Below are 12,063 nucleotides of genomic sequence, written 5' to 3'. Positions count from 1 at the left end.
GAAATGCCATTTGAATTGACAAATAGAAAATTGCTGGTTTAAATGACTATTTTAAAAGCTATTAAAGTTCAATCTCTGGGAAAGTTTATTCAGCCTGTGAAGATTTTATATTTTATGCTTTGCAATATAGATGTGAGTGGTTTTTTTCTGTTTGTTTGTTTGAGATGGAATCTTGCTCTGTTGGCAGGCTGGAGTGCAGTGGCATGATCTCGGCTCACTGCAACCTCTGCCTCCTGAGTAGCTGGGACTACAAGCATGCGTAACCATACCCAGCTAATTTTTGTATTTTTAGTAGAGACGAGGTTTGACCATGTTGGCCAGGATGGTCTCAATCTCTTGGCCTCATAATCTGCCTGCTTCAGTCTCCTAAAGTGCTAGGGTTATAGGCATGAGCCACTGCGCCTGGCTGTGAGTCATTTGAATCTCAGATTTCTTCCTATAAATTCCTTGACTTGAAAATACATATATCCTAGGTAATTTAAGAATCTTCTAGCACCAAGACCATTAAACTAAAAATGCTATGAAAATTAGAGAGAAATAGACCATTTTAAAACTAACTTCATAGATTTACTACCTGTTCTTTTGTTTTTGTTATGCGTTCATTGAAGAACCTGTAATTTTCTTATTTTTATCTGACACTTAGAATGTTCCCCTTTCTTTTTCTTTGCAGGAGAGTGAATGCAAAGCATATAATCCTAGACCTTTCTGTAAAACATACACCATGGATAAGCAGCCTCTGAATACTGGGGAACAGAAAGATATGACAGAGTTTTTTACTGATCTGATTACCAAAATCGAAGAAATGTCTCCAGAACTGGTTAGTATCAGAATACTGAAAAGTGTCTTTGAAATTTGAACAAGTTTGCCTGTGTTTTAACTAGTTTCATATTTTTTGTTTGTTTTATGTTAAAGAAAAATACTGTCAAAAGTTTATTTGGAGGTGTAATTACAAACAATGTTGTATCCTTGGTAAGTATTATACCTGGTTTTTACTTTTTGGAGCTCTTAATATATTTTCATTTATATTATAATTTGCTAATTTTTACTAATTTTTTTTATGTCTGTTGATTAGGATTGTGAACATGTTAGTCAAACTGCTGAAGAGTTTTATACTGTGAGGTGCCAAGTGGCTGATATGAAGAACATTTATGTGAGTAATAATGCACATAATTTTTTTACTTTATGCTTTTAACTATTTGTGTATAGTGGGTTTATGTTTGTCATCTTGATATTTTTAAACTTTTTTCATGTTTTTATGTATTTTCTTCTTACTGTACTATTCAAATAAGAATTAAGGATCAACCGTAAAGTTCTTTTTTGCCCAATCAAAATTTAAATTTTTAATTAACCCTTCAAAAAAGTTCCTAAGATTCGTAGAATATCTTAATATGAGGAAAAACAGTTTACTAAAATTTAAGAATTTACTTTTAAAAAAAATTTTTTTTGCTGAGCATTCTGCCAAAATTGTAATTGCCACCTTTTGTATATTTGCATGGTATAAACAATCATGTGAAGCTTTTAAATGTGGTCTTATACACAGGAATCTCTTGATGAAGTTACTATAAAAGACACTTTGGAAGGTGATAACATGTATACTTGTTCTCATTGTGGGAAGAAAGTACGAGCCGAAAAAAGGTATGCTTTTTCAAATGATTTTTATTGTTTTCACCATAGATGTGGAACACAAACTAAGGGTAAACTAAGATTAAATTTTTATGGAAATTATATGATTAGGGTAAAATCAGCTGCATGGAGCTCAGTCTCGTGGAGCAACTTTTCATCTAGTTGTTCAATGAATCACCATTTATTTTGACATATACTGAGCTGTATGAAAGTGGTAATCAGTCAACTTGAAACAGTGTAGATTTTGGGGAGCAGATACATGGACGATAAGTACATTGATCATTTTCATCATTATCTGTATCGAGTCTCAAATGTCTAGCTTTTGTGGCATTTTCTTAGGTAATACAGTAGACCCCCTTATCCTCGGGAAATTTTGCAAGACCCCACAATAGATGTCTGAAACCTCAATTGTACTGAACCCTATATGTACTGCTTTTTGCTGTACATAACATACCTATGATAAAGTTTAAATTACAAATGAAGCTCAGTATTCTTGCCCTTTGGGGCCATTATTAACTCAAATAAGGGTTACTTGAACACAAGCATTGCAGTACTATGACAGTCCATGTAATAATTAAGGGAGCTACTAAGTGACCAGTAAGTGGGTAGTGTCTGCAGCATAGATAAGCTGGACAAAGGGATGATTCACATCCTAAGCAGGATGGTACAAGATTTTATCGTGATACTCAGAACACCACACCACTTATGAACTGTTTATTTTTGGAATTTTCCGTAGTAGCTAACTAGGGACTTTTGTACTAGCTAGCCTTTCCAAAGTATTTTTTGTTTAGCAAGCACTGTTCTGAGAACTTTAATCCAGTTAATTCTCACAACATTTCTTTGCAATAGATGCTGTTATTATCCCCATTTTACATGTGAAGACATGGAGTCACAGAATAAAGAAACTTTCCCAATGCTGATTCCTAAGATACAAATAAGCAAATTTCAGGGAGATAATGAAGTTGAATTTGAGTTCTCATTGGGGCATCTAGGTAGAAAGGTCCTGCAGGCAGTTGGCTGTTATGGTTAGAGCTTGGTGAGAGGTCTAGAGTAGAGGTAGATTTGAGAGTTAATAACTGTTGAGTTAGAGTGTTAAATAAGTGTTTATACTATAATACATTCAAGCTGGTTCTTCTTTCCTTTCCAGTGTATTGTTGTTATTTTTGGATACATATATTTTTGGTACATTGATCAAAAATAGTCTTCCTCAGCTTTCATTTTTAGTAGAATTTCTTGTAAAATAACAATTTAGTGGTCTTCAAATAAAAATTCGAAGCCTTACACATACAGTGGCTCCCATCTGTAATCCCAGCACTTTGAGAGTTCAAGGATGTTCACTTGAGCCCAGGAGGGCAACAGAGGGAAACACTGTTGCTACAAAAAATTTTAGAAATTAGCCAGGTGTGGTGACATGCACTTACAGTCTCAGCTACTTGGCAGGCTGAATCTGGAGGATCACTTGAGCCTGGGAGGTAGCTTGCGGTGAACCATGATCGTGCCTTTGCACTGCAGCCTTGGCGATAAATTGAGAACCTGTCTCAAAAAAATAAAAATAAAAATAAAAATTGCTGTACTTGTTTTACTAATGCATGCCAAACATGCATTAGTTTTCTTTATTAATTATTATTTCATGATTCACGTGTTCCCCAGGCTGGTCTTGATCTCTTGGACTCAAACAATCTGCCCACCTCAGCCTCCAAAAATGCTGGGATTACAGGCATGAAGCCACTGCACCTGGCCAAAAGGCTCTTAAGAGCCATAAAATGGCAAGTTTAGGACAGAGTAGTTGAGTAAACATTGTAATGTTACACTGAAAGACAAATAGAAATTGAATTGAAAAGAGCGTCTTACGCAGTTAGTTACTAGGAGCAAATGCTGAGAAATAGAAATGTCCTTGAATGTGCTTAAAATCTAGGATTAGGTCAGCCTGCATTTTTAAGTACTGTATTCACATGGAACAGTAGTGGAAAACAAGATTGGTAACACGATGGCATCAAATTATTGCCATCCCAGTTTTAGGTTTATCTGTGTGATTGAATCCATCAGAATATCTGCCTGAGAAATAATGTAGTTGTTGGAAAAGACTTAAGAGCTAAGCCAACCTAAAAGTACAGAAGACGAAGTGACAGATGAAAGACAAGGAAAGACAGAAAATCAGGATAAAATGGTAACCCGAAAACTGGGAAGAGAATCTCAAGAAGAAAATAATCAATTAACGTAATTCACAGAGATGAAAGAAAATGACAGCTGAATAAAAGTATTGGGTTTTTCCAGAAGGTAGTTTAGTGATGTGTTTTGTCAGGTTATAGGAATAGAAGCAACATTGTCGGGACACATGGAATCAAGCATAAATGATTCATTTTTAAAGTTTGGCAACAGGCTGGGCATGGTGGCTCATGCCTGTAATCCCAGCACTTTGGGAGCCCAAGGCAGGTGGATTGCCTGAGGTCAGGAGTTCAAGACCAGCCTGGCCAACATGGTGAAACCCTGTCTCTACTAAAAATATAAAAATTAGCTGGTTGTGGTGGCTCACACCTGTAGTCCCAGCTACTTGGGAGACTGGGGCAGGAGAATCGCTTGAACCTGGGAGGTGGAGGTTGCAGTGAGCCAAGATCATGCCACTGCACTCCAGCCTGGGTGACAGAGCAAGACTACGTCTTAAAAAGAAAAAAAAAAAAACAATGAAAACAGCAAGACAGCAAGGAAGATAGTAGCTAGAAAGAGTCTTGGGGCTCAAAGGATTTTTCTAGATGAAAGATACCTGAGCATGTTTGAAGGCAGAGAATAAAAAGTCATTCTACAATAAGACACTGAAGTTGCTTAAGAGGAGGTTTTCCAGGTCAGTATTTATTTGAAAGGGATGATATTCATTTTTCCAATTTCAAGAAGTATAGTTGGACAAGTTGTTAGGTGGACATAGTCAAATGAAAGCATAGCTATGCAGGTTGTTACACGAAGAAGACAAACTCATCTGATGAGAGTTTGGTTAGGATAAGAGTTAGGGACAGATATATAATGGAGTCAGTCAAAAGTTAACTGTTGTAGAGCAATATAATAAATGAGTCACTAAAAGATCATCAAGGGTCTGAGTCAAGTTCTTTGGAGAATCTCTTTCTAATTGGAATAAATGTATTGAATAAATCCATCATTCTTGATAACCTCCTTCTTTTGACTGATAAGATTCCGCTGTTTTTCTGAAATACGTGTCACATCTCTCCCAGGTAGTCAGTCATTTTTGTTCTTACCATACTTTTGTATCTCTGTACTAACATAATATTCAACAGAAATGGGCCAATTGAGGAAGTGAACAAAGCGCTTATTATCCTCAATAGGATCATATTCTGCTCTATCTTCAGACCTCTGGTTTTCTCAGTCTATTCATTTTACCTGAGTAATTTATCAATCACCATAATACCAATTTTTTACTGATACGCTACTGACAAAGCATTCTAAACTAAGAAAATGACAGTTGAATAAAAGCATTGGGTTTTTCCAGAAGGTAGTTTAGTGATATGTTTTATTTTTGTCATCTTGGTTTAGAATGCTTTTCTGTGCTTATCACTTGTCCTCCAGTCTTTGCAGATCTGCTCATCTCTTTTATTGACACAATGCATGCTTTCATCCCATGCCACAAGCTCATTAGTTATTCTTCAGAATTGTTAGGAAGAAGTTCATACTCTGTCATTACATACATTTGACTCTGTTATACTTCATTTGCCAGTCTCCCAAATAATCTAAAATAGTGAAGTTTTGAATGTTTTATTCCCTCTGCCTGTAACATCTGTCATTCCTTGTTTCCCTAAATTCACACTTTTTTTATTTTTGACTGTGCTCTTGGTTTAAATTCTCTTTTGATTTTTGTGTGCAGTGAAAAATTACTCCCTAAAATTCATTTTTTTGTATATCAAAGTTTGTATATATTTTTTTAAATTGAACATATTGCTAATTATGGTATAGGATTTAGATGATCAGTTGATTTTCTGCTGTTGCTGCTGCTGCTATTGTTATTGTAGTAGCAGCAGTTGACACTTAACTGAATGCTGTTTGCCAGGCCATGTTTCAGTCTCCATTTTACAACCCAGCAATTAAGCTCAGAGAGGTTAAGTAACTTATATAGGGTCATTCATCTAATAAGGGATTACAACCAGACTTTGCAATTCTGGTTCACAAGAATAAGTAATTTTATTCCTTTTATTTAGGGAAGAAAACTCTGAACCAAAGATCTCCTTGACCCCAGAGTGTGATGGGACTCATTTTCTTGCTTCCATAGTACCCTTTTGTATCTTTATCATGGTGTTTACTATAGTTTACCATAACATTTTATTTTTCTTATCTTGACACAGGAAAATCTTTTCAGAATGGAAAAAGTCATGAATGTGTTTGCTGTTTTTTTAAATTAAAATGTTTGATTTAACAACCAAATTAAGTATGAAAAGATGAAACAAATGCACAGTCACATATATGCAGTATATCAAGGGGGCAACCTTTCTAACAAGAATGCTGTAGAAAGAAAAAAATGTCCAAATGGGGAACAGTCCTGGTTTCATCAAGAAGCTTTTATGATATTTGATGTTAAACCTTATGTAAATACAGTAATCTGATGGATTCGGCAAATATTTTTTTCATTTCCAGTCTTTTAAAGTAGACACAGATTTGCTTAGAATAAAGCTGATTTTTAAGAGCACACAAAAGTTGAGAACAAAGGATAGGAAGAAATTCACAAATGCAGAGTGATGAAGAGTAAAAAGATACTGAGCAGCTGACTCATCATCCAGGGTGATTACCTAATAATCAGAGGCTGAAGACTTTATACTGCAAAAGCAAGGATAGTTTAGTATATAAACGATACAGCTGAGTTTGTAGTTATATCTTGGCTTCTGTTTATTAAGAAAAATTAGCATAGTTATGTACAATCTTTAGTAGACAACCCGCATTCATTTAAATTAAATAATTTCTTTTTTTTTTTTTTCTTTTGAGACGGAGTCTTGCTCTGTCGCCCAGGCTGGAGTACAGTGGCCGGATCTCAGCTCACTGCAAGCTCCGCCTCCCGGGTTCATGCCATTCTCCTGCCTCAGCCTCCTGAGTAGCTGGGACTACAGGCGCCCGCCACCTCGCCTGGCTAGTTTTTTGTATTTTTTAGTAGAGACAGGGTTTCACCGGGTTAGCCAGGATGGTCTCGATCTCCTGACCTCGTGATCCGCCCATCTCGGCCTCCCAAAGTACTGGGATTACAGGCTTGAGCCACCGAGCCCGGCCAAATTAAATAATATTTTCTATAATAGTGGAATATAAGGCCACAGTATTTATTTTGGACAAACTCCTTAAAGTAGTGATTTTAATATCAGTGTTACTCATTCTTTACTATTCAAAACTAGTAAAACACTGTTACTATTCAAAACTTATTGAAATAGTTCTTTAACTGAATTAAGGTTATAATTTTTAAAATACTACAGGACTAGTAAAATAATTTATATTCAGGTATTTATATCTAATATCCAGTGAAAATGTACTACCAAGTTTTTACAGTAGATTTTAATCAGTCTGACTTGCCTATTGATCCCATAAGTATAATTATACATCAGCCTGATTTTAGTGTCTATTCTTTGATTTTATTAAATTAGGAATGCAGCAGTTATAGAGCAAATAAACACAAGTGATGCAGCCATACAAGGTTCATAACGGCTCTTCAGTTAACTATGTGCAAGCTCAAATACAGTCCCATTAATGAACAGCCAGATTCCAATTCTTCATGAAAAGGTGCTGGGTGAAGGTTGTCAGCCTCCTTTTGATAGGCATCCCCAATCCAGTGGCCAGTAAATGAGAGAACAGCCAAGACAGAAGAAAAATCTTCAGAAATTTTGCAGAGAATATGCCCCCCTTTCTTCATGATGCTTGTGTTTCTCATGCTGAGAGTGGCCATGCACGTGGGGTGTTTAATCTATAAACAGGAGAGAGTAACAGTACCTTTCTTATAGGATTGTTGTAAAACTTATATGCGTTAATGTACAGCAAGCCCTTAGGAGAGGAACTCCTTGGGCGGGGGGGAGGATTTTTTCTGGTTAACTCAACCAATCCTATGTGCAGTCTGAGGTGTTTTTTGAAGATGCTTTCAACTTCTTTCCTTCTTTCAATGTAACTTTCCTCAGACTGAGAGCTGTTTTTCTTTTTTCTTTTTTGAGTCTTGCTCTGTTGTCCAGGCTGGAATGCTGTGATGTGATCTTTGCTTCCTGCAGCCTCAGCCTCCCAAGTAGGTGGGATTATAGGCGTGCACACTCCCACACCTGGCTAATTTTTATATTTCTTGTAGAGACATGGTTACACCATGTTGGCCAGAATGGTCTCGAACTCCTGGCCTCAAGCAATCTGCCCACCTTAGCTTTCCAAAGTGCTGATATTACAGGCGTGAGCCACCACGCCCAGCCTTAGAGCTGTTTTTCTCTCCAATGCTATGGCTGTCTATTTCAGCAGCTCTGTTGATATATTCTGATGTCTGTGAGCGAGGTATCCTGTCACAGTGAGAACTCTTGGAGCTATTCTGTCCAGACTCATGCTGGGCATCCAACAGTACTTTTTCCATGTCACCAGTAGAAGTAGAAACTAAGGCTGGAACACTGCTCCCATTCCTATTATTGCTAAAGTGTAATTCTACCCAGAAGCCTTGCAGACTCTAATCCTGCATCGTGGGGGCTGTGCTCTGTGACATGGTGCTAGAGGGCGGCTGCCAGGCATCGGGCTGCCTTTCAGTAGTGGGCCGTGGGGAAAGGGTGAGGACGAGTGCTGCTGCCTGGTGCTCAGGGACTGACTGTATAGTTTTAATAAGAATGTTATTTAGAATACTTCTGTAGTTTCCCTTCTGTGTGGTTTTGTTTTTTGTAGTTTGTTTACCTGCAGACAAGGAAGGTCTGAAAATATTACATAGAAAATTTCAAAAATAATTCTTTTCCTTTTTTTTTTTTTTTTTTTTGAGACGGAGTCTGGCTCTGTCGCCCAGGCTGGAGTGCAGTGGCCGGATCTCAGCTCACTGCAAGCTCCGCCTCCCGGGTTTACGCCATTCTCCTGCCTCAGCCTCCCGAGTAGCTGGGACTACAGGCGCCGCCACCACGCCCGGCTAGTTTTTTGTATTTTTTAGTAGAGACGGAGTTTCACCGTGTTAGCCAGGATGGTCTCGATCTCCTGACCTCGTGATCCGCCCGTCTCGGCCTCCCAAAGTGCTGGGATTACAGGCTTGAGCCACCGCGCCCGGCCTCAAAAATAATTCTTAAGTTTTAAATTGCCCACTGGACTGAGTAGCATGATAAAATCTGGCACAGTCCCCATTTGGGATGTAAACCATCCTTTTGTTCTATTACGTCCATGGTGCATACACTACTTGTTCATTAGTCTGTTAGTAGCCCTTTTGGTTACCTTTGCAGTATTGCACTGCTTGTATTCAAGAAACCTTTATTTTACTTAATGGCACCAAAGTGTAAGAGTAGTGATCATAGCAGTTGGGCTTTGCCAAAGAGAAGCTGTAAAATGCCTTAAAGTTCTCAACTTAATATGAAAAGAAAAAAGAATCATACGATGAGGTTGCTAAAATCTGTAAAATTGTGAACAGTATATTGTTATAATTGTTCTATTTTATTAATACTTGTTAATCTCTTGCTGTGCCTAATTTATAAATTAAACTTTATCCGGAATATGGAAAGAAAAAATCTGATGAGGTTGCTAAAATCTGTGAAATTGTGAACAGTATATTGTTATAATTCTATTTTATTAATACTTGTTATTAATCTCTTGCTGTGCCTAATTTATAAATTAACTTTATTATAGGTATGTCTGTTTAAGAGAAATCATAGTGTATATAGAGTTCAGTACTGTCCTCAGTTTCAGGCAGACACGGGGAGTCTCAGATGGTATCCCCTGCGGATAAGGGGGATTACTATACTTCTTAACTCTGAGTTGAAAATTAAAATGGATATAGCATAACAGAAATCAAACCAACTGAAGTATTTGTGAAAAGTAATCTTTATTAATTTTTTTCTTGTCTCTCAGGGCATGTTTTAAGAAATTGCCTCGCATTTTGAGTTTCAATACTATGAGATACACATTTAATATGGTCACGATGATGAAAGAGAAAGTGAATACACACTTTTCCTTCCCATTACGTTTGGACATGACGCCCTATACAGAAGATTTTCTTATGGGAAAGAGTGAGAGGAAAGAAGGTGATTTTTCCATTTATTTCTCTTGTCTGTGATTATTGTCAATCTCCATAACAAGGTAGTCATGATTACAAAGTTTTCATCAGCTACATAGTTAACACAAATTGAATCTTAGAAGGGAGAATGTTTGTTAAGACAATGATGTGCGTTCAGTCAGTTAATCAGTAAATATTTAGTATTTACTAGGACTGTGTTCCTAGACATTATTCTATATACTGGAGTCACAGTGGTGAACAGGATAAGCATGGTTGTCGCTCTTGTGGAGCTTAAATCTCGTGGGGTGAGTCTTTTTATGTTGTTTTGTGTGTGTGTGTGTGTGTGTGTGTGTGTGTGTGTGTGTGTGTGTTTTTTCCCCGAGGCACAATCTTACTCTGTCCCACAGGCTGGAATGCAGTGGCACGATCTTGGCTCACTCCACCTCCCAGGTTCAGGTAATTCTTGAGCCTCAGCCTCCCAAGAAGCTGGAACCATAGGCATGCACCGCCAGGCCCAGCTAATTTTTGTATTTTTAGTAGAGACAGGGTTTCGCCGTGTTGGGCAGTCGGGTCTCGAAATCCTGATCTCAGGCGATCCACCTGCCTCGGCCTCCTCAAGTGCTTGGATTACAGGTGTGAGCCACTGCGCCTGGCCTCTTGCTCATTTTTCCTTCTTTAGGAATAAGTTCTGTTTTGTCTAAACTAGGGTCCTGGCAATGTTTATTTGTATAAAGAGTTCTGATTAAAATTTTAAAGGTTTGGAAAAGCCACTTACACTGTACGCTAAGCTTCAGGAAAGAGAACCATGTTATAATCTTTAACTCCAGTGCCTAGCATTTAGTGAGTATCCAATAAATGTTTTACCCTCACTCAATGGGAGATGAGAGGTGTAAGCAGTGAATGCACACTCTTTTTTCAGGAGACATACACTTTCCTTGAAGAGAGTAGAGAAGATGGTAACTGTAGCTGTAAAGAAATACAGAGTTAAGAGAGGGAATTATTACTGTTAGGCTTTGGGTATATTTATACCTTGTAGAAGGCAGGGCACAGTGGCTCATGCCTGTAATTCCAGCACTTTGGCAGGCCAAGGCAGGCGGTCACCTTAGATCAGAAGTTCGAGACCAGGCTGGCTAACATGGTGAAACCCCGTCTCTACTAAAAATACAAAAAAATTAGCTAGATGTGGTAACACATGCCTGTAACCCCAGCTACTCAGGAGGCTGAGGCAGGAGAATTACTTGAACCCAGGGAGGCAGAGGGTGCAGTGAGCTGAGATCGTGCCCACTGCACTGCAGCCTGGGTGACAGAGCGAGATTCTGTCTCAAAAAAATAAGTTGTAAGGCATGGCCCAATAGAGATGACAGGCAAAGTTAAGAAGTGGGCATTGTATGTATACATCCTGCTTTTTTTTTTTTTTTGGGGGGGGGGGGGGTTCATGTCATTCTCCTGCCTCAGCCTCCCAAGTAGCTGGGACTACAGGCACCAACCACCACACCCAGCTAATTATTTTGTATTTTTAGTAGAGACGGGGTTTTACTGTGTTAGCCAGGATGGTCTTGATCTCCTGACCTCGCAGTCCACCCGCCTCGGCCTCCCAAAGTGCTGGGATTACAGGCGTGAGCCACCGTGCCTGGCACATCCTACTTTTTAGACCTATTATTAAACCATTTAAAAAATTAGCCAGGTGCAGTGACACATGCCTGTAGTCACAGCTATTGGGAGGCTGAGATGGGAGGATCACTTGAGCCCAGGAGTCCAGGGCTGCGGTAAGCTATGATTATGCCACTACATTCCAGCCTGGATGGTAGAGCAAGACTCCATCTATTTGAAAAAAAAATTTTTTTTTCTGGAAAAGTATAGCAGAACCTCCTCACAGCTGTGCTTCATTGTATTTCTTGTGATGTTTCCACTTGTGGAGATAGCAGAATTTATGCCACGATAAAGGAATTTGTTAGGCCACAAGTGATGCAGTCAGATCCTGGCACTGCCTCTGTAAGCATATCTACACTCCTCAGCCACTGCCTTGACACCTTGAGTCATATGCTTCTCTTACTGACCTAATTATCTCTTCATGTTCCAGTTCAGACTGTACCCTCAAGTCAGCCAAGTCTCGTCATTTCCTTATTCCATATTCTACTTTTTCCTTTCTGTGTGGTAGTGGGAATACAGATCATAAATCATACATCGTCTTTAAACTTGCTAGACTATTCTATATGTTTTTTCCTCAGTATCTTTTATTACCTTTAGATTTTAAATCTTTG

The 12,063-nt window shown here is 38.4% G+C and overlaps 1 protein-coding gene across 6 annotated transcripts in view; it reads left to right on the top strand.

The window, feature by feature from the left end:
* The window catches only part of USP34 (ubiquitin specific peptidase 34), a 285,331-nt gene that overhangs the window by 211,282 nt on the left and 61,986 nt on the right, over positions 1–12,063 (top strand). For all 6 annotated transcript variants that reach the window (XM_007970503.3, XM_073023027.1, XM_007970505.3 and 3 more), the window contains 5 exons: positions 671–817; positions 913–969; positions 1,073–1,150; positions 1,541–1,635; positions 9,658–9,830. In XM_007970503.3, the coding sequence (XP_007968694.3) occupies positions 671–817; positions 913–969; positions 1,073–1,150; positions 1,541–1,635; positions 9,658–9,830 (550 nt within the window). The remainder of the gene's footprint in view (positions 1–670; positions 818–912; positions 970–1,072; positions 1,151–1,540; positions 1,636–9,657; positions 9,831–12,063) is intronic.

This window comes from Chlorocebus sabaeus, chromosome 14 (assembly GCF_047675955.1).
Source record: "Chlorocebus sabaeus isolate Y175 chromosome 14, mChlSab1.0.hap1, whole genome shotgun sequence".
NCBI classification, from domain to species: domain Eukaryota; kingdom Metazoa; phylum Chordata; class Mammalia; order Primates; family Cercopithecidae; genus Chlorocebus; species Chlorocebus sabaeus.
The sequence above is the reverse complement of the archived record's forward strand: the minus strand, read 5'-3'. Positions and strand labels throughout refer to the sequence as shown.